At 41.2% G+C, this 24,887-nt stretch overlaps 1 protein-coding gene across 2 annotated transcripts in view; it reads left to right on the forward strand.

The window, feature by feature from the left end:
* Nucleotides 1–972: 972 nt before the first annotated feature.
* Nucleotides 973–24,887, forward strand: part of LOC129860142 (oocyte zinc finger protein XlCOF6-like) — a 29,047-nt gene continuing 5,132 nt past the window's right edge. The window contains exons 1-2 of one of the 2 annotated variants that reach the window (XM_055930483.1): nucleotides 973–2,669; nucleotides 5,001–5,249. In XM_055930483.1, the coding sequence (XP_055786458.1) occupies nucleotides 5,147–5,249 (103 nt within the window). In that variant the 5' untranslated portion in view covers nucleotides 973–2,669; nucleotides 5,001–5,146. Of the gene's footprint in view, nucleotides 5,250–24,887 lie in introns of both variants that reach the window. The other variant, XM_055930482.1, reaches the window with a different exon arrangement.

The following is a 24,887-nucleotide window of genomic DNA, read 5'->3' on the forward strand; positions in this document are numbered from 1 at the left end:
ATATGCTTCAAACTACAGATGTAAGGTTCTGAAATGGTAAACACAATGACATAATGGAAAATGCATGTTCAATGGTTATCTCTGTATTAGTATTATCCACATTAAAACACCTAGATAGAGCAGTGGTTATCTCTGTATTAGTATTATCTCTGTATTACCCACATTATAACACCTAGGTAGAGCAGAGAGGACAGAGCATGTGGCTTTGTAACACACAGGTGTTTCGTCTCCACACTGGGATGATTTTAACAGTACAACGCCACACAGGCCTCATGCCTCTCAGGTAGGAGAGTACCAGAAATAAATGAATAAAAAACACAAAACTAATAAAGGAACACACAGCTACCAACAATATATCCTTAAGCGTCAATAGTTTCAACTGGCTCAGCTCGCTGTTACAGTACAGCACCACCAAGTTACATTTATTAAGTAACCATCTGTCTTATGTAACCAGAATAACTTACCTATCACACTATTTTGAGAGTCCCAGATTTATATTTACTATGTTACATCTAGTCTATGAGACGAGGCTGCACCTTGACCTACATTATAAACACACAGCTCAAGAGGTGTGTTTTCCCTTCAGCATCTGCATGTGGCATAAGCTCACCCACCTCACAGCATGAATCTAAAATAGTTAATAACTTTGGCTGTGAGTGATGGGAAAAATCAGACTCTAAGGCAATTACTTGAATAATTCAAAGGATGTTTTATTTACAAACGTGATAACTAAATTGTCTTTTTTTTATTATTTTTTTATTCGCTATGGGGCCTTCAATGGGAATTTGGCCGTGCTTCACCTGAACTGCAGTACCGAAAATGCCCCCTGAGCACAGTGGAAAGCATGCTTATAGACTGCAAGCCTGGCCCCTTGATCCGAGAAGGGTGTAATTGCAGGGGCGTTCACAAAGCCCATGTTCCAGTCTGTATTGTAAACAGTAGATCCACTGTAGATTATTTCACATTGATATCAGAGTATATCAAGTTTACACCAATTGATGCTCCCCATTGGTCCGTGGCCGTATCTTTTGCGTTGGGAAAACACTTGTTGACAATTGTAGCTAAGCCTAAACCTTTTCCTAACCTTAATCTCAGTCTCCTAACCGTCACGTTAGTTATCCAAACCTGCATGGTAAACAAATCCTCACCCTTTTCCTAACCTTATCCTCAGTCTCCTAACCTGCCATGCTAATTCACCTAACTGACACTTTAATTATCATAACCTGTTATGTATGCTATGTGCCTAGTTAAATAAATACTTTAAATGTTTTTTTTACAAATATTCTCCATCAGTTTCATAACACCGGAACTGACCAATGGCATTTATACATGTTTCTTATATCAGGGAACATCCTTATCAAGAAACTGTACAGTAGTTCTCCTACTGGGAGGCGCGGGAAATAGTTGAAAGAGTGATTGGTGCTGAGGAAGCTATGGCAGTGGATGCCCCGCAGCCTGTTGAGATTCATAACGTCGTTCACCAGTTGAAGGATACCGATTGTAAAGATGAATTGTACGTGCGGCTGAAAGGTTTTTGGGAGTTCAGGAATTTACATTGGAAGCATTGCAGGCAGTGGTGGAAAAAGTACCCAATTGTCATACTTGAGTAAAAGTAAAGATACTTGAGTCCTTTCCTATCAAGGTAAAAGTGAAAGCCACCCAGTAAAATACTACTTGAGTAAAAGTCTAAAAGTATTTGGTTTAACATATACATAAGTATCAAAAGTAAATGTAATTGCTAAAATATACTTATGTATCAAAAGTAAAAGTATAAATAATGTAATAAATAACGCTCCGAGAGCGATACGAACTGACAATCTGACAACGCTCTGAATTTACGAACGCCCAAGGCCACTCTGGCACTCCAGATTGAATTTAAGATCACACCCATCATTTACAAAAAGAGCATTTGTGTTTAGTGAGTCCGCCAGATCAGATGCAGTAGGGATGTGTGAATTTAACAATTTTCCTGTCCTGCTAATCATTCAAAATGTAACGAGTACGTTTGGGTGTCACGGAAAAGGTATGGAGTAGAAAGTACATTATTTTCTTTGGGAATGTAGTGGAGTAAAAGTAGAAGTTGTCAAAAATATCAAAAGTAAAGTACAGATACCACAACAAACTACTTACGTAGTACTTAAAATATTTGTACTTAAGTACTTTACACCACTGATTGCAGGGAATACTGACTGAAGATGTTCCTCCCTACGAGGCCCATGAGACTGTGTAGGGATGTGATTTGAATTGGACTGTGACTGAAGATGTTCCTCCCTACGAGGCCCATGAGACTGTGTAGGGATGTGAATTGAATAGGACTGTGACTGAAGATGTTCCTCCCTACGAGGCCCATGAGACTGTGTAGGGATGTGATTTGAATAGGACTGTGACTGAAGGAGTGGGATGTTTTTATTTATCTATTTTTGAATGTTGTTTTGATGTCGGTGTTCCCCCTCCCCTTATCCTTAATTGGACGTGTATCTTTTTCTACAGTTTACTAACCGTACAGTAGGTGGCGGCAGACACGTTATATTTGTGTAAATTTTAGTGTACCAGAGAAGAAGATGACGCTGTTGCAATGTCGTATTGTGGAACAGGAAGTTCCGGGTAGAAAACGACAGAACTGTGTTATGTCGATAGTGGTTGTGTCCGTTTCAACTGTATTATTGTAGGTATGTAATAGCACGTTTAAACTTTCTAATGTCGAAAGAATATAAAATATGTTAGTTAACAAATCCTTTAAGGTATTTTTACGTTTGGTAAAGGTTTTAATTGTATGTGTTATTTTGGGGTCAAACCGAGTGAGTGAAGAACGTGATTAAAAACGATTTTACAAGTCACTTAGCTAGACTTTGGGTTTGTCTGAGTGTGTGTACATAACTTCGTCAAAGTCATTTCGTAAAGATTCCACTTATTTGAGTTCTTGGTTTTGTGTAAAATGTTGTTTATGAGCTGTTAAATAGCCTCGTCCGAACCATCCTGATCTCGCGAGTTTACATACACTGTTTCGTTAATGTAAGTTCGCGAGATCCGGGTGATTCCGACGAGTCTAGTCAAATGGCGGCTTCAACGGTTTCGGTCGTCTTTCTAGGAGTTTGCTCGTAATGAAATGGCGACATGAGGCTGTGTGATGGAGTGTCAAAACAGAGGGAAGCTAACTGAAGTTATCCTTCACCATTTGGAGAGAGAGGCCAACTGCATGGAATGGCGTCGATTAATGCGGATGAATCAGAGCACGTATCAAACTCATTCCATGGAGGACCAAGTGTCTGCGGGTTTTCGCTCCACCCGTGTACTTGATTAATTAATTAAGGTCACTAATTAGAAAGGAACTCCCCTCATCTGATTGTCTAGATTTTAATTGAAATTGAGAGAAAAAAATTAAACCCGCGGAGACTCGGCCCTCAATGGAATGAGGTTGACACCCCTCTAAACAATGGAAATGGAGAGAGAGTTTGAGAAGCAACAGTTGTGCTAGAATGCGATCAATGTGGGGGACTTTTCTGATATGGAGTGGGAGGATGAGGGCCTAGTATGTGAATGGTCTGTAGTGGAAAGACATAGGAAAAACAGAGATAATGATACTGGAAGCAGAGGTGCATGTAGTATAGAAACTAAAGAGGCCCAAGGTAGGGAGCTAGAGTAATAATGTCACAGTGGAAAGTTGGGATGGTGTTTGAGGAGACCACAGGGCCTCATTTACACCCTATCTGATTAACCAAGGCCATAAAAAGAGGTGAAGTTAAACTGGGCCGCATCCGTGTAAATGAGAACTTGTTCTGAACTAGTCTACCTGGTTAAATAAAGGTGAAATAAAACATTGAAAATGGTTGATTCTTAATATCTTGTGCTAGTCAGGTTCAGCAAGGGAAGATTCTTCAAATGGAAAATCATAATGGGACGAAGCTCAGAAGCCATGATCCTGGAGCTTATGCTAAATGGAGCTTCCATGGCTGGTCCTGTAGTAAGAGGACCTACTGTCAGAACTGGTCTTTCTACTAGTCCTGACATGGTTTCGAGGGCTGTTCAGAAATCTTGCTCCCATAAATGCGCTGTGACAAAGGATACTTTGTAATACCAGGTTGAAAGTTATCTTGTAAACTGCAGCAGAGTTGTTGGGGGTAACAGATGTTACTGTCGGTATGGTTTTTGATAAGTTGGATAACCTGGGGGTGGATTGTCTCAGCATGATATAAACTCCAATGTTAGCAAACGCAGAAAGGGTTATACTGATAAAGTTTATTGGGGGTGTGGGAGGGTTTTTGTGGAAGGGGAGGGTGTGGTAGAAGTTAATAGGGATTTCTTGGTTTATTTTCTTAGTACAGAATGAGACAGACATGGACCTTAAACATTTGCGGACCGCCATGATACCATAGGAGGTCTGCATCAACGGACTTCAGTGCATGTAGTGCCTCATCAGAGAGAGAACATTTCAGTTGCTCTACAGTTTTGAAGCTGAATGTAATGATTATCAGTCCTTTACATGGGTACTAATATTCAGACACATTCAGTTGTTTCTATATTTATCTATAATTCAGGGTTTTCACACGAGGCTTAAAGTAAATAGATATTAGTGCTTGAAAAAGTACTTAAGTCCTTGAATTTGACTTGCCACTGTAACAGCCCTGATAATTCTTACTATGGTGTGAATAGGAAATACAATTGGTTTTTGTGAGTGAAATAATAGTGAAGACAAGGTTATTCATAAAATGTTTACATAGTACTGCCTAAATCATACTGCAATCTTGTACTAAATGGTTTTTGAGTCATTTATGCATTCATGTGAATTTAGGAAATCTACTATAGATTAAGTGCACTTATCTTGTGAAATTTAAAATGTGTATATTGTGTCTAATGTGAATGAATGTTTTGTCAAGGATTAGCTACCTGACCTACTGAAATGAGATAATTGAACAAGAAAAAATAGAAAATAATTATACAGAATAAAATGCCAGAACTGTCAAGAAAATAACTTTTGTGTCCGTTTGTCTTTATCACTACAGGCCGACTCAGATTACGTCTGAGGCCGGTAACATCAACAGTGAGGACAAACCCAGCCTGCCTCTCTCCTTCCACACTGAGTAGAAACCTACAGTCACTGGGTCCTGATTGTGACAGTGGAGCCCAGTTTGCACCGCAGGATCCAGAGATGGCATCAGTGAAGCTGGAGGACTGCAGTCAAACACTGGAGCTGAATGTCAACATTAAAGTTGAAGAAGAGGACGAGAAGATTAGGACAACTGTTAGTCATGGTAAGAGCTGGTTCTCTCTATAAGTTATCTTCATAAATTAGACCTCCATAAGTTATAACCCAGTCTATTGCTAGGTTGAATTCTGTAATTCTGACATCACACATCCCTGAACAACTCAAGACTTCACTGCGAGGCAAAACTTTGTAAAACTTGTAACGCCTGCCTTTGCCCACACATTGTCTCAAGAATATTGAAAATGTTTAATACCCTCAATCACCAAGTTAGGCATACCTCATTTCAAAATAGGCCATGGCATCATCATTGTCAATATTGAATTATAATTCTTTGCGTTTTACCAGTGGAATGACCAAGCTGTTTCTGCATGCCAGTCTTTCGATCTCAATCAATTTCATGGGAATATGCATTTAAATCTTCTTGAATTACTGTTTGGTTAGCAAATTAGAGCAGATGGTGTTAAATTATATAGACTTCCTGTATTTTGTTTTAATCAAAGCACATTTTGCCTAATGGCACGCTGTTGAGTTTGGGACGATTCAGCAAACCATTCTAAAATCTCGTAAGAAATTAGGTGTTGTTTTTGTTGTAACAGTAATGTTATGCAATAATATTTTGTTATGTGGACTACTAATTAATCAGTAGGTGATCGTCCAAGACATTGATCTAACTTTACTAAACAAACACCATTGTGGCGGCTCATCGCTCTTGCAGCACTACACCCCTGCAGTCTGCTGCACCGAACTAGTGATTGATGCTCACCTAGCCTACTCTTTTGTCTCACGCAACATTTGGTGATGCAGAAACGAGAGAACATGTTTGGCTGTTTTTATGGAAATCTGGGAATATTTGGCCAAGGAAACATTTCTGGTTGGTCTCAAGGAATGTCACACAGGGAGACTTTTTAAAACAGGATTGAGTGAAGTAGCAGCTAATGCTCATGGAGAGCCTCACAATTATTATTATTAACCTTTATTTAACTAGGCAAGTCAGTTAAGAACAAATTATTATTTACAATGACGGCCTACACCGGCCAAACCCGGACGACACTTGGCCAATTGTGTGCCGCCCTATGGCACTCCCAATCACGGCCGGTTGTGATACAGCCTGGAATCTAACCAGGGTGTCTGTAGTGACGCCTCTAGCACTGAGATGCAGGACCTTAGACCGCTGCGCCACTTAGGAGCTCATAAGTTTGATGTAATTCCATTAACTTTCAGTCTAATAGGGCTATTTACTTCCTTTTATAGCTCTTCACCAGCTTCTTGAATGTTTATTGTACATAAATATAAAACACAACATGCAACAATTTCAACGATTTTTCTGAGTTACAGATCATATAAGGGACGGCAGGTAGCCTAGTGGTTAGAGCGTTGGGCCAGTAGCCGAAAGCTTGCTGGATCAAATCCCTGAGCTGACAAGGTAAAAATCTGTCGTTCTGCCCCTGAACAATGCAGTTAACCCACTGTTACCCGGAAGGCCGTCATTGTTAGTAAGATTTGTTCTTAACTGACTTGCCTAGTTAAATAAAGGTTAAATGTAATTTCTAATATATATATATATATAATAAGGACATCAGTCAATTGAAATGAATTAGGCCCTAACCTGTAGGTTTCACATGACTGGGCGGTGGTGCAGCCATGGGTGGGCCTTGGAAGGCATAGGCCCACCCACTTGGCAGCCAGACCCACCTCAGGTCCTGGGCTGACGTTGTTCCACGTGGTCTACGATTGTGAGGCCGGTTGGACGTACTGCCAAATACTTGTATACGACGCTGGAGGCAGCTTATGGTAGAGAAATGAACATTCAATTCTTTGGCAACAGCTCTGGTCGACATTCCTGCAGTCAGCATGCCAATTGCACGCTCCCTCAAAACGTGAGACATCTGTGGCGTTGTGTTGTGTGACAAAACTGTACATTTTAAATTGTCCTTTTATTGTCCCCAGCACAAGGAGCAGGTGCAACTGTGTAATGATTATGCCGTTTAATCAGCTTCTTGATATGCTACACCTGTCAGGTGGATGGATTATCTTGGTAAAGGGAAATGCTCACTAACAGGGATGTAAACATATTTGTGCATACAATTTGAGAGAAATATGCTTGTTGGAAAATTTCAGATGTTTTTTTCAGCTCATGAAACATGGGACCAACACTTTACATGTTGCATTTATATATTTTTTCAGTGTAGTTAGGCATTACCGTTCTCTCCATGTTCGACTGGAATTTAGCCTGAAAAGGATTTGAGAAATATGATATAGGCCTACGTCTCGTTTTGCGCTGCACAGAATATCAGATCTCAACAACGATTGGAGAAGTGATGAACATAACCAGTAGACTACCACATCCTGATGATTTATATCTCATACATATATATTTAATATTTTATATATCAAGTTGTAGAAACATCTCAAGGATGATCAATGGAAACAGGATGCACCTGAGCTCAATTCAAAAGTTTGGGGTCACTTAACACCAGTCTCAACGTCAACAGTGAAGAGGTGACTCCGGGATGCTGTCCTTCTTGGCAGAGTTGCAAAGGCCAGTTTTATTGCTTCTTTAATGATCACCACAATTTTCAGCTGTGCTAACATAATTGCAAAATGGTTTTCTAATGATCAATTAGCCTTTTAAAATGATAAACTTGGATTAGCTAACACAACATGCCATTGGATCACAGGAGTGATGGTTGCTGATAATGGGCCTCTGTACGCCTATGTAGATATTCCATAAAATATCTGCCGTTTCCAGCTACAATAGTCATTTACAACAATAACAATGTCTACACTGTATTTCTGATCAATTTGATGTTATTTTAATTTACAAACAATGTGCTTTTCTTTCAAAACAAGGACATTTCTAAGTGACCCCAAACTTTTGAACAGTAGTGTATATTTAATATGTTTTATATATCAAGTTGTAGAAACATCTCAAGGATGATCAATGGAAACAGGATGCATCTGAACTCAATTTTAAGTCTCTTGTTTTTCTTTTTCTCTTCTTTTTTTTATAAATTTGCAAAAATGTCTAAACTTTTTTTAGCTTTGTCATTATGGGGTATTGTGTGTAGATTGCTGAGGATATTTTTTTATTTAATTTTAGAATAAGGCTGTAACATAACAAAATGTGGAAAAAGTCAAGGGGTCTGAATTCTTTCCGAGGGCACTGTCAGACCCCTTCCCATTTTTCCCATTTTGGTACGTTACAGCCTTATTCTAAAATTGATTACATGTTCTTCCTCATCAATCTACGCACAATACCCCATAATGACAAATCGAAAACAGGTTTTTAGAAATTCTTGCAAATGTAAAAAAAAATATAATAATTGCTTATTTATGTTTTTTAAGTTTTCAGACCCTTTGCTATGAGATAATCCTTGAGATGTTTCTACAACTGTTTTTTATTTATTTTTTTAATAAATTTTATCCCATTTTCTCCCCAATTTTCGTGGTGTCCAATCGCTAGTAATTACTACCTTGTCTCATTGCTACAACTCCCGTACGGGCTCGGGAGAGACGAAGGTCGAAAGCCATGCGTCCTCCGAAGCACAACCCAACCAGCCGTACTGCTTCTTAACACAGCGCGCCTCCAACCCGGAAGCCAGCCGCACCAATGTGTCGGAGGAAACACCGTGTACCTGGCCCCCTTGGCTGGCGCGCACTGCGCCCGGCCCGCCACAGGAGTCGCTGGAGCGCGAAGAGACAAGGATATCCCTACCAGCCAAACCCACCCTACCCCGGACGACGCTATGCCAATTGTGCGTCGCCCCACGGACCTCCCGGTCGCGGCCGGCTGCGACAGAGCCTGGGCGCGAATCCAGAGACTCTGGTGGCGCAGTCTACCACTGCGCCACCCGGGAGGCCCCATGTTTCTACAACTTGATTGGAGTCCACCTGTGGTAAATTCAATTGATTGGACATGATTTGGACAGGCACACACCTGTCTATGTAAGGTCCCACAGTTGACAGTGGATGTCAGAGCAAAAACCAAGCCATGAGGTCGAAGGATTTGTCCGTAGAGCTCCGAGACAGGATTCTGTCGGCACAGATCTGGGGGGTACCAAAACATTTTTCCAGCATTAAAGGTCCCCAAGAACACAGAGGCCTCCATCATTCTTCAATGGAAGAAGTTTGGAACCACCAAGACTCTTCCTAGAGCTGGACAGAAGGACAACCATCTCTGCAGGACTCCACTAATCAGGCCTTTATGGTAGAGTGCCCAGACGGAAGCCACTCCTCAGTTAAAGGCACATGACAGTCCGCTTGGAGTTTGCCAAAAGGCACCTAAAGGACTCTGACCATGAGAAACAAGATTCTCTGGTCTGATGAAACCAAGATTCAATTCTTTGGCCTGAATGCCAAGCGTCATGTCTGGAGCAAACCTGGCACCATCCCTATGGTGAAGCATGGTGGTGGCAGCAGCATGCTGTGGGGATGTTTTTCAGCGGCAGGGACTGGGTGACTAGTCAGGATCAAGAGACAGATGAATGTAGTAAGGTATAGAGCGATCCTTGATGAAAACCTACTTGAGAGCGCTCGGGACCTCAGACTGGGGTGAAGGTTCACCTTCCAACAGGACAATGACCCTGAGCACACAGCCAAGACAACGTGGGAGTGGCTTCGGTACAAGTCTCTGAATGTCATTGAGTGGCCCAGCCAGAGCCCGGTCTTGAACCCGATCAAACATCTCTGGAGAGACCTGAAAATAGCTTTGCAGAGACGCTCCCCATCCAACCTGGCAGAGCTTGAGAGGATCTGCAGAGAAGAATGGGAGAAACTCCCCAAGTACGAGTGTGCCAAGCTTGTAGCTTCATACCCAACAAGACTCAAGGCTGTAATCGCTGCCAAAGGTGCTTCAACTAACTATTGTGTAAAGGGTCTGAATACTTACGTAAATGTAATATTTCAGTTATTTCTAAAAAACTGTTTTTGCTTTGTCATTATGGGTATTGTGTGTAGATTGATGAGAATTAGAACCATACTGTAATGTAACAAAAACAAAAAGTCAAGGGGCCTGAATACTTTTTGAATGCATTGCAGACGTTATTCCATGCTAGTGAGACTTGTATGGATGACACCAGTATTGCCAGCATTTTTTTTATTCACTGGGCTATCTGGAGTGATCAGAGAGTAGACTAAAGAAGTGGAGTAGACAAACTGCCAGTGTTTTAAAGTTCTATGAAATGAGTCTGTGTAGTTACTAACCCTTGTGATGGTGAGTGGAGGATGATATGAAATGAGTCTGTGTAGTTACTAACCCTTTGTCATGAGAATTTCTATCCCAATATTCTAACTGAACTATTTTACAACCTCATCTGTGTCCTCGAGGTTGTAAGGCTCTAAGTTTAATAAACAGAGTCCCAGCATGCAAATGATCATTTGTTTATTCAGAGAGCTCTGCCCTCTCAAGTTCAGAGCCCTTCTTTTATACACACATCAGTCAAGAACCCCACCCCGCTTTAGGCGGGCTGTATTGTTCCACTGTACATTTTTACATTTACATTTTAGTCATTTAGCAGACGCTCTTATCCAGAGCGACTTACAGTAGAGTGCATACATTTTATTACATTTACATACTGAGACAAGGATATCCCTACCGGCCAAACCCTCCCTAACCCGGACGACGCTATGCCAATTGTGCGTCGCCCCACGGACCTCCCGGTCGCGGCCGGCTGCGACAGAGCCTGGGCGCGAACCCAGAGACTCTGGTGGCGCAGATAGCACTGCGATGCAGTGCCCTAGACCACTGTGCCACCCGGGAGACCCTAAGGAACACACTGTACACATACATTGTTTATCATATTCTGCAACATGTTTGTTAAAAGAATTTAATTCCTATATGTTTATCAACCAATTCAATTAAAACACTCTGCCCATACATCATAATCTGTAAGATACTTATCAGCATTAAATGGACATAAACCAGTCTCAAAATCAATCAATCAATAGCGTTTATTCTCGAGAGTACTGATCATAGTACAATTTATATCAGGTTATATAATAATAATGACGTCATAGGTTTTAAAATGTCCTTCCTCCTCTTGTATACAATGGCAATACAGTTCACAGCCTCATTACGTTGTCTGCCACCTGTTAAACAATCTACAACCGGCCCAAGGTCTCTCCCCTCCCTGGGTGGAGACAGAATGTCCTGTAAGGAACACATCATTCCAGCCTGTCTGAAGACAACTCCATTCTTTCTAATAAGGAACACATTATATTCAGCATTATGATTATATAATAAGATTAATTCATCCATACAGTAACATAGTAGTATTCTATTTATTTATAATTCTAAGTCAAATGTATACATATTTTAGTCATTAAACACAAAAATCCCGTAACAATGTTTCATAATTTTCTGCAAGCCTAACAGTTTCTCCACTCCACGGGTGGGGACAGAATGTCCTGTAAGGAACACAATGTTCTAATTCTATCCTGCTTACGCTGCACACATTATCCACTTATAGTCTTATGTGTCTAATGGATTTCACACACAGTGATACAGTTTCAGGGTGAAATATCTTAGTCATTACTTTAAACATACAAATTCTACTATCAATTCACCCTTTGACTAAATATTACACAAGATAAATAGATTTACAGTACTGGTTTCTCAATGTCAGGGGTTAGTTCTATCACTACTTCCAGTTATAGCTCTTCATTTTTAAGATTTTCACTATAACCTTCACACGTAAGAACTAAGACATTTTTTATCCAATTGCAGATCATCAGGATCTAATTGGTCATCATCGTCCGCCAGTCCTGGAGGCATGTATTCTTCATTCCATTGGTCTGAGTTAGGAATTGCTCCATACCTCATCATCTGCTGGATTCTCACAGCATTCTCCAACGCCTTACTCACCAAGCCTCGGACACAAGGAATAAAACAACAACCACATAATACGAGCATACCCATACAAACAATAGCAGCCCCCAAGATGGTAGCTACTATGGTTTTCCATTTTCCAAACATTTCATCAAACCACCCTGTCACAGATGTGTTCACCCCTGAGTTCTCAGCCCATTCATCACTTAAAGCAGTCAACCCTGCCAGTGCCTTTGTGACACTTCCATCTGGTGCTGTATTATTTGGAATGAAAGTACAGCAATGAACACCCACCATTCTACATACCCCGCCCTTTTCTGCCAGTAACATATCGAGAGCCAGCCTATTTTGCCAAGTCATGAGGGAGGTGGTGGATAGCTGAGTTGAGATTCCCCTCACCGCATCTCTAGTCTGGTTAACAAATCGTTGTTGATTATAATATATATAATTGACCCAATCCACATGTTTGTTTATCGTCACCCACCAAAAGAACGTGGTGGTAAAGCCTTCACCTATTTGATTCATAGCTTTGTATTCATCTTGAACTCCCCTGGGGATGCCAATAGCATCCATCTAGACAGGGCTACTCCCATCCTGGTCAAAACTCCTCCTGTATCTACTTTGGCCTCCTATAACTGGCCTCTGATGACTAATTCTAACTGGTTGGACAAATAACACCGGGGCACAAGTACCTACCCACCCTTTTGGTAGTATCTGTCAGATACGTCCTTTGCTGTTACAAGCCCACCATACATCCGTTATAGGGGCTGTGAGGTTCAGAATTTTCTCCTGTGCAGTCACATTAACTTCCGTTTTACAGCCATTAAAATCACCTACATTCTGCCCCTCTCTGATTCCTATCTTGTAGGTCACTCGTCCTTGACGGTCGGTATGTTGGGTCGTTAGTCTTTTACTTCTTAGCAATTGTGGGGACGTAGTATAATTGGTGCCGGGAAGTGGTGGATCTGGATATATCAGTAAAATTACCAAGACTATGATGCAGCTCAGGGTCTTTCCCAAAAACCGCCAACCCTCTCCTGCCCTTGGTTGATCTGCTAGGAACCACCCCATACCCACACCTCTATGAGCGCACACGGTGATGATAGGTCAGGATAGGGAATCTTCGTCAGGGAGGTAAATCCCTGTCCCTATTTGCACTCGGTTCTGCTCCCTAACTCTGTGTGTTTTCACCGGTGTTTGTATGTGTTCCTACCTTTTTGCAGTGGGTAACGTATACCCAAGTGGCTCTCTCAGCTATTCTAATGGCAAAAGCGGTTACCAACAAAACCTGGTATGGGCCTTCCCAACGGGGCTTCTTCCAGTCTTTTCTCCTCAGGGATTGGATCCACACCCAGTCTCCTGGTTGGATTGAGTGAATCACCTTCTGTAATTTACCTGTGGGACACAAAAGCTTTGACATACGGGTGTGGTTAACAAATAATCTCCTCATGTGTTCTACTAGGGTATGCTCTACTTCTATATCGGCTTATTCTGGTCTCCCCAGTTCGGGGATTCTATATAATCTACCAAACACTTTCTCGAATGGGGACAGTCCATTTTTATCTGGGGTTATCCTAATAGTCATTAATACTATTGATAAGCATTGTAACCAATTTATACCTGTGCTCATGTGTGTTTTCCTTAACTTCTCTGGGATAGGCGGGACGCAAGCGTCCCACTTGGTCAAATGCCAGTGAAAATGCAGAGTGCCAAATTCAAATAAATTACTATAAAAATCAAACTTTCATTAAATCACACATGAAAGATACCAAATTAAAGCTACACTTGTTGTGAATCTAGCCAACATGGCAGAATTCAAATAGGCTTTACGACGAAAGCACACCAAACGATTATGTTAGGTCTGAGCCAAGTCACAGAAAAACAGCCATTTTTCCAGCCAAAGATAGGAGTCACAAAAAGCCCAAATAGAGATAAAATGAATCACTAACTGTAGTATCCTTAAAGGCTTCTTAGAGTTACGACTCGTGAGACTTAAGTACGGTTTTGTATTTAATGGTAACTTAGATTTACATTCTCTTATGCACCTGGCTTAAACTACCTGAAGCTTTCTTAATCATAGTTATATAGGCAGACATAGGAAATAGCTACGGATAGCGGGAAGCAAACCCCCGTCTTGAGTCAATACTGCCATCTATTGGTAAACATAAATATACCAGGTTACTACATTCCCCCCCGTTAAAGCTAATAACCCAATGTAATTCATTTCTGAGCTATGCTATATTCTTATTTACATTTTTTTCAAAAATGATCTCCTTTTGGATCTGAAAAAGTCTGGCGGACGTCTCTCTCTAATAGAGCGTCTCAGAGGTGGTGTAGCTGGTGCCTCCAGATCTTCAACCCTTGATGGTGAAAGAAAGTCCTTTTGTGGAGACTTCACAGGAGGAGGTCGTCCCGGACTGGTGGTCTCAGGAAGTTGAGCATTGTTGGTCTCAGGTGGTTTGTCCAACTGCAACTCTTGGGAACGTTCCAATGTCCTGTCCTGCTCGTTTAAGAATTGATCCAGATCTCCGGATGGAACTGGAATTCGAGCTCGGATCTGATCCACGTGTCTCCTTAGTCTTTGTCCACTTCCGATGATCACAGTATAAGATACTGGTCCTGAGCAATCCTCAATGGTAGCTGGAATCCATTTAGGACCAAACCCATAGTTTCTTGTATAGACATCATCTCCAGGTGAGAAACTTCTGAGTTTGGCTCGGGTGTCATGATTCCATTTTTGATTCCATTGCTTTTGTTGTATTTTCATTTTCAGGTCTGGTCTGATGAGATCCAAGGTTGACCTTAACCTCCTTGACATCAACATTTCTGCAGGTGACAACCCAGTCGTAGCTTGAGGAGTAATCCTGTAGCTAAACAAGAATCTTGACACCTTTGTTTCAATGCTGGGCCCTTGCATCTTCCTCATCCCCTCCTTCAAGGTCTGAACCGCACGTTCTGCTAATCTGTTTGAAGATGGGTGAAAAGGGGCCGACGTTACATGCTGAATTCCATTTTGTTTCATGAAATTGTGAATTCAGTGCTTGTAAAACAAGTAGCATTGTCACTAACCAACATTTGAGACAATCCCATAACACTGAAGCTCAACTTCAGTCTCAACTTCTCAATCGTAGCGTACGATGTTGACGTGTTCATGGTGTTAACATCCATCCACTTTGAATGAGAATCAATCAGCACAAGGAACATTTTTCCTAGGAAAGGTCCAGCATAGTCCACATGTAGTCGTGTCCATGGTTGTTCCGGCCATTCCCATGGATGTAATGGCGCGGTGGGGGGTGTTACTCTGACAATCTTCACACCGGCTAACCTCATTTTCCACATCGTGGTCCATCTTTGGCCACCAGACATATGACCTCGCTAGGCATTTCATTCTCGACATACCTGGATGCGACTGATGCAACAACTTCAGTAGCAACCCCCGCCCTTGTGGTGGGATAACTACTCTTGAACCCCACATAACACATCCATCTCGAACACTCAATGCCAAGCGGCTAGTGTAGTAAGGCATGATCTGAGGCTCTGTCACTGTAGGCCATCCTTTCAGGATAAATTCATCCACTTGTGATAACGTCACATCCTTTGAAGTCCATTGCCTAATTTGTGCTGTGTTCACCGGTGCATCATCCAACACATCGATCATCAAAACCTGGTCATTTTCTTCTTCCTGAATGATGATTTCTGGAACGGGCAGCCTACTCAGAGCATCAGCATTCCCATGGTATCTACCTGGTTTGTAAATGATTCTGTACTCGTAGGCCCTGAGCCACACATTCCAACGTTGAACTCTTGGAGAGACCATTTGTGGTACTGGCTTTTGTTCATGGAACAGAGAGATCAGAGGCTTATGATCGGTCACAATAGTGAATGTTCTCCCATACAAGTACTTGTGGAATCTCTGTATTCCGAATATGACAGCCAGTCCTTCCTTGTCCAGCTGAGAGTACTTTTCTCCGCTGGCGACAACGTTCTTGACATGAACCCGATAGGTTTCTCGGCACCATTCTCCATCCGGTGGGATAGCACCGCCCCCACACCATACGATGAGGCATCACACGATAAGATGAGATTGTCTGCTGAGTAGTGCACTAGCACTTCAGCTGATTGCAGTAACACCTTTGACTTTGCAAAAGCTTCTTCCTGTCTTTCTGACCATTTCCAGGCCACATCCTTCCTTAGCAGTTGATGTAGAGGAGCTAAGAGGGTAGAGAGGCTCGGGAGGAAGCGATTGTAATAGTTCAGTAAGCCTAGATATGCTTTCAGCTCTGTAACGTTTGTCGGAGCTGGAGCTTCCACAACAGCCCTCACTTTAGCTTTGACAGTGTGTAACCCCTTGGCATCCACCTTGTGACCCAGGTACTGTACTTCATCAGCTAACAGTGTACACTTGCTCCTCTTCAGCCGGAGACCGGCGTCCTCCATCCTCCTCAAAACTTCACCTAAGTTTCTGAGATGTTCCTCCTTCGTGACTCCCGTGACAAGAATGTCGTCGAGGTAAACTGCTACCTTGGGTATCCCCTGCAGAATTCCCTCCATAGTTCTTTGGAAGATAGCTGGTGCAGAAGACACCCCGAAAGGTAAGCGTTTATAGGTAAACATCTCTCTGTGGGTGTTTATGGTCAGGTACTTCTGTGAAGCTTTATCCATTAGCACTTGCTGATATGCGTGACTCATGTCCAGTTTTGTAAACTGTTGCCCTCCGGTTAACGTTGAAAGCAAATCCTCCACTTTGGGGATGGGGTACTGCTCCAGAGAGGAAACTCTATTTACAGTCAGCTTATAGTCACCGCATAATCTGATTGAACCATCTGGTTTTAGTATGGGAACAACTGGTGCTGCCCACTCAGAAAACTTGACAGGTACAATTATATCCTCTGCTAAGAGTCTGTCAATTTCCACATCCACTTTAGGCTTCATGGCATATGGAACTGATCTTGGCCTATAGAATCTGGGAGTAGCATCAGCAGCAACATGAATGGTAGCTTGGACCCCTTTTAATGTCCCGAGCTCATCTTTGAAAGCACACTCATGCTTTGAAAGCACCTGCTGTAGTGTCAATGTCTCTGTGCTGACATGTTTGATTTCATCCCAGTTCAATTTTATTTCCTCCAACCACCCTCTTCCTAGTAAGCTGGGGCCAGTACCTTCCACTACAAAGAGAGGCAGATTTTTCTTTTGTCCATGATATTCCACTTGAACATCAGTAACTCCAATCACAGTGACCTTCTCCCCTGTGTACGTTTTGAGTTTAATGGGGGTGTCTCACACTGTTCATCAGTGTGACACTACATCCTGTGTCTAGTTCAAACCGTACCTTCAATCCATTTATTTTGTCATGATGTTGCATGCTTGGGTACTGCAAACCCCATCCCCCTCTCCCTGCCTCTCCCTTTCCACCACAACCCATGCGGTGATCACAGAGAGATGTCGTAAATTCCTGAGAATCTCCCCACCACAAACAGTATTAAGACAGAGGGTAAACTTTCAGGACAAAGGAATTCTCTTCCACCTCACAGAACTTGAGGTACGAACATATTTCATATTCCTGCACAAGTAGGAAAGATCGGTGGGCAGTCCAGCTATGAACCGGTCCATTTGTCATCACGTGGGAAACTCATGTGAGACTGTGGGACCACATTACCATACCGCTGTTTATATAATAACCTCAGATATGAGGTTTACATCTGTGTGTTGTATAAAATGAATGAGTGAGTATGATACTGTTTGTATAATTGTGTAATATGATTTTGGACTGTTTAATTAAGAAAAGTACAAATACCTTCTTGATTTGAACTAAATCCAAGGACCGCCCTGAGCCCAGTATGGGTCAGAGACCATGGGACCACCCCTCTCTGCTATCTGAATAAAAGCCAACTCTTAGGAAATTACCATTATGACCATGTTTCTCTCAATCACGAGAGGACAAAGGTTGCAGACCAGCTTACCTCGATAACGAGAGGGCCAAGGTTTGAGACCAGACTGCTGAATCTTTTAACCATCCCACGTGGTTAAAACTCTTATACGAATCATAACAAGTCTTTGATATTGACTTCTAGTCTGCAGCTAGGAATTCGGTATCATTGAACGCGAAGAAAGACAACCGCCGAAATATCCATTCTATAACGAATGTCACTCTGAACTCTCCACAATAACTCCAACAAAAACGAACTTCTCTCCAACGATCAAGACAACACACACACTGAACGTAACTATATATATATTGATTGCAATTGTTCCCGAATGAGTGAGCGTTCATGTGTAAGGATTAGCATGTCAATTGTTATAGTTATGGACTCTGTAGTGAATTATTAGTCGAACGCAACTTTCCCTTTGTCTAACAGCCGCCATGCCGGTTCAGCCCACTAGGGTATATTGCTCCCATCATTTCATGTAACTATTTTAAGTTTGTTTGTTTGTTTATGCATTTCTGTGAATTAATTAGTTAGTAATAAATAAATGATTTAAGACAATTGATGTATGGATGACTCATAGTGAAGACTGGGTTCGTGCAGATCAACGATTTACGACGTTTGGAATGAGACTGACGTGAGAAAGAGTAAATAAATCATTAATTAGAAGACTATTGATCAGATATGAAAATATTTTAAAGGTTATATTGGGAAATTATAACTTTGTAATCTAATAACTTTCCCTGGTGCCCTCGAATTCATAGTTAATTAGTTACGTTATTACTCAAGTGATAGCGTAAGCCCTAATTACAGGAATATATGATAAAAACTATAAGTCTTCAATTTAACGATAGCAAAGACACGACAATTCCCATTTCCACAATGAAAGGCTCCACCTTCTTCATATTCGCCCCCTGTACACTGTACATTGAGAATGCTTGCTCTGCGTCTGCGCACTCACTTTCACTTTCTATCACTTGATTAGAGCGGTAGCTAGAGCGTCTGGAGGTATTCGGTTTTCTGTCCTTCCTCTTGTCTGCAGCCCGTGGCTTTTTTTTTATTGTGGCACGCCCTCGCAATGTGGCCTATTATCCCACATGCATAACACTTTTCGTGTTTGAATTTACAGTCAAACGCTGCGTGTTTGCCTTTGCAACGATAACAGTCTCTATTGGCTGCTGCCCCACGGCTTTCTGTTCTTTGAAATTCTACGCGCTCAGTGCTGCTCTCTTTTATTGTATGGCACGCAGTTGCACCCCTTGCCTGCAAATCCAGTGCATTTCTATTTGCGGACTCCATGGCCTGAGCCAGTTTAAGTGCATTCTCAAACGTGAGATTAGGCTCTGATAACAATCGTATTTGTATCCTGTCATCATTAATCCCACACACCAGCCGATCGCGTAGCATTTGCGATAATGTATTCCCATAGTTACAGTCCAACATAAATATACCAGGTTACTACACTAACCTTTGATGATCTTCATCAGATGATTCTCATAGGACATCATGTTACACAATACATGTATGTTTTGTTCGATAATGTGCATATTTATATCCAAAAATCTCAGTATACATTGGCGCCATGTTCAGAAATTCCTCCAAAATATCCTGAGAAATTGCAGAGAGCCACATCAAACAACAGAAATACTCATCATAAATGTAGATGATAATACAAGTTATACACATGGAATTATAGATATACCTCTCCTTAATGCAACCGCTGTCAGATTTCAAAAATGTTTTACGGAAAAAGCAAACCATGCCATAATCTGAGACAGCGCTCAGAAATAAATGTTTTTTATCCGCCATGTTGGAGTCAACATAAATCAGAAATTACAATATAAATATTCCCTTACCTTTGATGATCTTCATCAGAATGCACTCCCAGGAATCCTAGTTCCACAAATTGTTGTTTTGTTCGATAATGTCCAAGTAGCTACTTTTTTAGCTCGTTTAGTACACATATCCAAACGCTCGTGCAGGTCCCCGCATAACTTCGGACAAGAACTTCAAAAAGTTATATTACAGGTCGAATAAACTTGTCAAACTAACTATAGAATCAATCTTTAGGATGTTGTTATCATAAATCTTCAATAACGATCCAACCGGAGAATTCCTTTGTGTCTGTAGAAGTAATGGACCGCAAGTCACTACCATGTGAAATGCGCGTGACCAGGACTTGGCTCTCTGCCAGACCACTGACTCAAACAGCTACCATCCGGCTCAACATCACAGTAGAAGCTTCATTCAACGTTCTACAGACGGTTGACATCTAGTGGAAGGCGTAGGAAGTGCAAACAGATCCATATCTTACTGTGTTTTCAATAGGCTATGAGATGAAAATCGACCAGCCTCAGATATCCCACTTCCTGTTTGGATTTTTTCTCAGGATTTCGCCTGCCATATGAGTTCTGTTATACTCACAGACATCATTCAAACAGTTTTAGAAACTTCAGACTGTTTAATAATATGCATATATTAGCATCTGGGACAGAGTAGGAGGCAGTTCACTCTGGGCACGCTATTCATCCAAAAGTGAAAATGCTGCCCCCTATCCCAAGAAAGTTAACCATATCGCTCCTGTGTTCAATTAATCCTGCCGATTGTAGGTAATATGAACCGTATTTCTTTTCCTATTTAATGTTCAATTTCTGGCCTATACTATCTTTTACCTGATTTTCAAAAACTGTAATCCATTGTCTAAAGAAATAGATTCTAGTAAACCAAATCTAGGGATAATATCTTGACCCAATACTTTAGCTACCGTCATCATGTCCGCCAAGTAAGTTGGGAACACTTCTACCCATTTAATACACTGCTCAAAAAAAAAGGGAACACTTAAACAACACAATGTAACTCCAAGTCATTCACACTTCTGTGAAATCAAACTGTCCACTTAGGAAGCAACACTGATTGACAATAAATTTCACATGCTGTTGTGCAAATGGAATAGACAAAAGGTGGAAATTATAGGCAATTAGCAAGACACCCCAATAAAGGATTGATTCTACGGGTGGTGACCACAGACCACTTCTCAGTTCCTATGCTTCCTGGCTGATGTTTTGGTCACTTTTGAATGCTGGCGGTGCTCTCACTCTAGTGGTAGCATGAGACGGAGTCTACAACCCACACAAGTGTCTCAGGTAGTGCAGCTCATCCAGGATGGCACATCAATGCGAGCTGTGGCAAGAAGGTTTGCTGTGTCTGTCAGCGTAGTGTCCAGAGCATGGAGGCGCTACCAGGAGACAGGCCAGTACATCAGGAGACGTGGAGGAGGCCAACAACCCAGCAGCAAGACCGCTACCTCCGCCTTTGTGCAAGGAGGAGCACTGCCAGAGCCCTGCAAATGACCTCCAGCAGGCCACAAATGTGCATGTGTCAGCATATGGTCTCACAAGGGCTCTGAGGATCTCATCTCGGTATCTAATGGCAGTCATGCTACCTCTGGCGAGCACATGGAGGGCTGCTTTATTCAGAGAGCTCTGCCCTCTCAATTTCAGAGCCCATCTTTTATACACAAATCAGTCGAGAACCCCACCCCGCTTTAGGCGAGCTGTATTGTTCCACTGTACACATACATTGTTTATCATATTCTGCAACATGTTTCATAATTTTCTGCAAGCCTAACAGTTTCTCCACTCCACGGGTGGGGACAGAATGTCCTGTAAGGAACACAATGTTCTAATTCTATCCTGCCTACGCTACACACATTATCCACTTATAGTCTTATGTGTCTAATGGATTTCACACACAGTGATACAGTTTCAGGGTGAAATATCTTAGTCATTACTTTAAACATACAAATTATTCGATCACCCTTGTGATGTTGAGTGGAGGATGATATAGCTCATCATTTTTACGACTTTTGCCTCTTTTTAGTTTTTGACTCCTACCCAGTTTTAGAATAGTTTTATTGCCATTCCCATACAGCCTATTGACATGAATACATACACTGCCGTTGAAAAGTTTAGGGTCACTTAGAAATGTCGTTGTTTTTGAAAGAGAAGTAAGTTCTTTTTGTCAATTAACTTTTTAGAGATAGGGGGCAGCGTTTTCACTTTGGATGAATAGCGTGCCCAAAATGAACTGCCTCCTACTCTGTCCCAGATGCTAATATATGCATATTATTATTACTATTGGATAGAAAACACTCTGACGTTTCTAAAACTGTTTGAATGATGTCTGTGAGTATAACAGAACTCATATGGCAGGCAAAATCCCAAACAGGAAGTGGGAATTCTGAGGCTGGTCGATTTTCAACTCATCGCCTTTTGAAATCCTAGTGGGATATGGATCTGTTTGCACTTCCTACGCCTTCCACTAGATGTCAACAGTCTGTAGAAAGTTGAATGAAGCTTTTACTGTGATGTTGAGCCTGGATGGGAACTGTTTGAGTCAGTGGTCTGGCAGAGAGCCAAGTCCTGGTCATGCGCATTCCAAATGATATCGACTTGCGTTCCATTATTTCTACAGACACAACGGAATTCTCCCTTTGGAACGTTATTGAATATTTAGGATAACAACATCCTGAAGATTGATTCTATAGTTAGTTTGACAAGTATATTCGACCTGTAATATAACTTTTTGAAGTTTTCGTCCGACGTTTGCCTGGACCTGCACGAGCGTTTGGATGTGTGTACTAAACTCGCTAACAAAAGTAGCTACTTGGACATTAATAATGGACATTATTGAACAAAACAACAATTTATTGTGGAACTAGGATTCCTGGGAGTGCATTCTGATGAAAATCATCAAAGGTAAGGGAATATTTATCATGTAATTTCATATTTCTGTTGACTCCAACATGGCGGAGAAATGTTGTTCATATCTGAGTGCCGTCTCAGATTATTGCATGGTGTGCTTTTTCCGTAAAGTTTTTTTGAAATCTGACACAGCGGTTGCATGAAGAACAAGTGTATCTTTAATTCTATGTAAAACATGTATCTTTCATCAAGGTTTATGATGAGTATTTCTGTTATTTGATGTGGCTCTGCAATTTCTCCGGATATTTTGGAGGCATTTCTGAACATGGCGCCAATATAAACTGAGATTTTTGGATATAAATACGCACATCATCGAACAAAACATACATGTATTGTGTAACATGATGTCCTATGAGTGTCATCTGAAGATCATCAAAAGTTAGTGATTCATTTTATCTCTATTTCTGCTTTTTGTGACTCCTATCTTTGGCTGGGAAAATAGCTGTGTGTTTTTTGGACTTGGCGGTGATCTAACATAATCATATGTTGTGTTTTCGCGGACACGATGGGTAGATTAACAAGATGTTTATCTTTCATTTGCTGTATTGGACTTGTTAATGTGTGAAAGTTACATATTTCAAAAAAATATTTTTGAATTTCCCGCGCTGCCTTTTCAGCGGAATGTTGTCGGAGTTCCGCTAACGAAACGTGTGTCCTAGAAAGGTTAAACTAACATCAAATTGACCATTAATACAGTGTAGACGTTGTTAATGTTGTAAATGACTATTTTAGCTGGAAACTGATGATTTTTTTAAATGGAATATCTACATAGGCGTACAGAGGCCCATTATCAGAAAACATCACTCCTGTGATCCAATGGCATGTTGTGTTAGCTAATCCAAGTTTAACATTTTAAAAGGCTAATTGATCATTACAAAACCCTTTTTGCAATTATGTTAGCACAGCTGAAAACTGTGGTGCTGATTAAAGAAGCAATAAAACAGTCCTTTAGACTAGTTGAGTATCTGGGTCATTTGTCGGTTCGATAACAGGCTCATAATGGCCAGAAACAAAGACCTTTCTTCTGAAACTAGTCAGTCTATTCTTGTTCTGAGAAATGAAGGCTATTCCATGTGAGAAATTGCAAAGAAACTGAAGATCTCGTACAACGCTGTGTACTACTCCCTTCACAGAACAGCGCAAACTGGCTTTAACCAGAATAGAAAGAGGAGTGGGAGGCCCCGGTGCACAACTGGGCAAGAGGACAAGTATTTTAGAGTGTCTAGTTTGAGAAACAGACGTCACACAAGTCCTCAACTGGCAGCTTCATTAAATAGTACCCGCAAAACACCCGTCTCAATGTTAACAGTGAAGAGGCGACTCCGGGATGCTGGCCTTCTAGACACTATTCTGGTTAGAGACTGTTTGCGCTGTTCTGTGAAGAGAGTAGTTCACAGCGTTGTACGAGATTTTCAGCCGTTTCCAGCTACAATAGTCATTTACAACATTAACAATGTCTACACTGTATTTCTGATCAATTTGACATTATTTGAATAGACAAAAAATGTGCTGTTCTTTCAAGAACAAGGACATTTGTAAGTGACCCCAAACTTTAGAATTTATTCATTTCTTTCACCACTAATGTTGGTGTATTTATTATTATTATTATTTTTTAACCTTTATTTAACTTCCTTAGCATACTGGTTATTGTCCGGAATTTCGGATGACTGACGTGCCCAAAGTAAGCTGCCTGTAAACTGCCCAGAAGCTAGGATATGCATATACTTGACAGCATTGGATAGAAAATACTCTGAAGTTTCTAAAACTGTTAAAGTAATGTCTGTGGGTATAACAGAACTGATATGGCAGGCGAAAACCTCGAGGAAAATCCATCTGGAATTTTTATTTTTTGAGGTCACATGTATTTTCAATGCTTGCCTATGGGATATACAAATAGATAGGACCCATTTTGCAGTTTCTATGGCTTCCACTAGATGTCACCAGTCTTTAGAAAGGGTTTCAGGCTTGTTTTTTGAAAAATGAACAAGTATTTGTAGTTTTTCCAAGGTGTCCCCCATTAGAAAAGTAGTCATGTTGCGCCCATCAAGGAGAGTGCGCTCTTCGTTATTTATCTTCGCTATTGAACACACTATTCTCCGTCTTAAATATTATTGTTTATTTAGATATTAGAATACCTGAGGATTAATTCGAAACATCGTTTGACTTGTTTG

Source organism: Salvelinus fontinalis, chromosome 7 (genome assembly GCF_029448725.1).
Source record: "Salvelinus fontinalis isolate EN_2023a chromosome 7, ASM2944872v1, whole genome shotgun sequence".
Taxonomy (NCBI): domain Eukaryota; kingdom Metazoa; phylum Chordata; class Actinopteri; order Salmoniformes; family Salmonidae; genus Salvelinus; species Salvelinus fontinalis.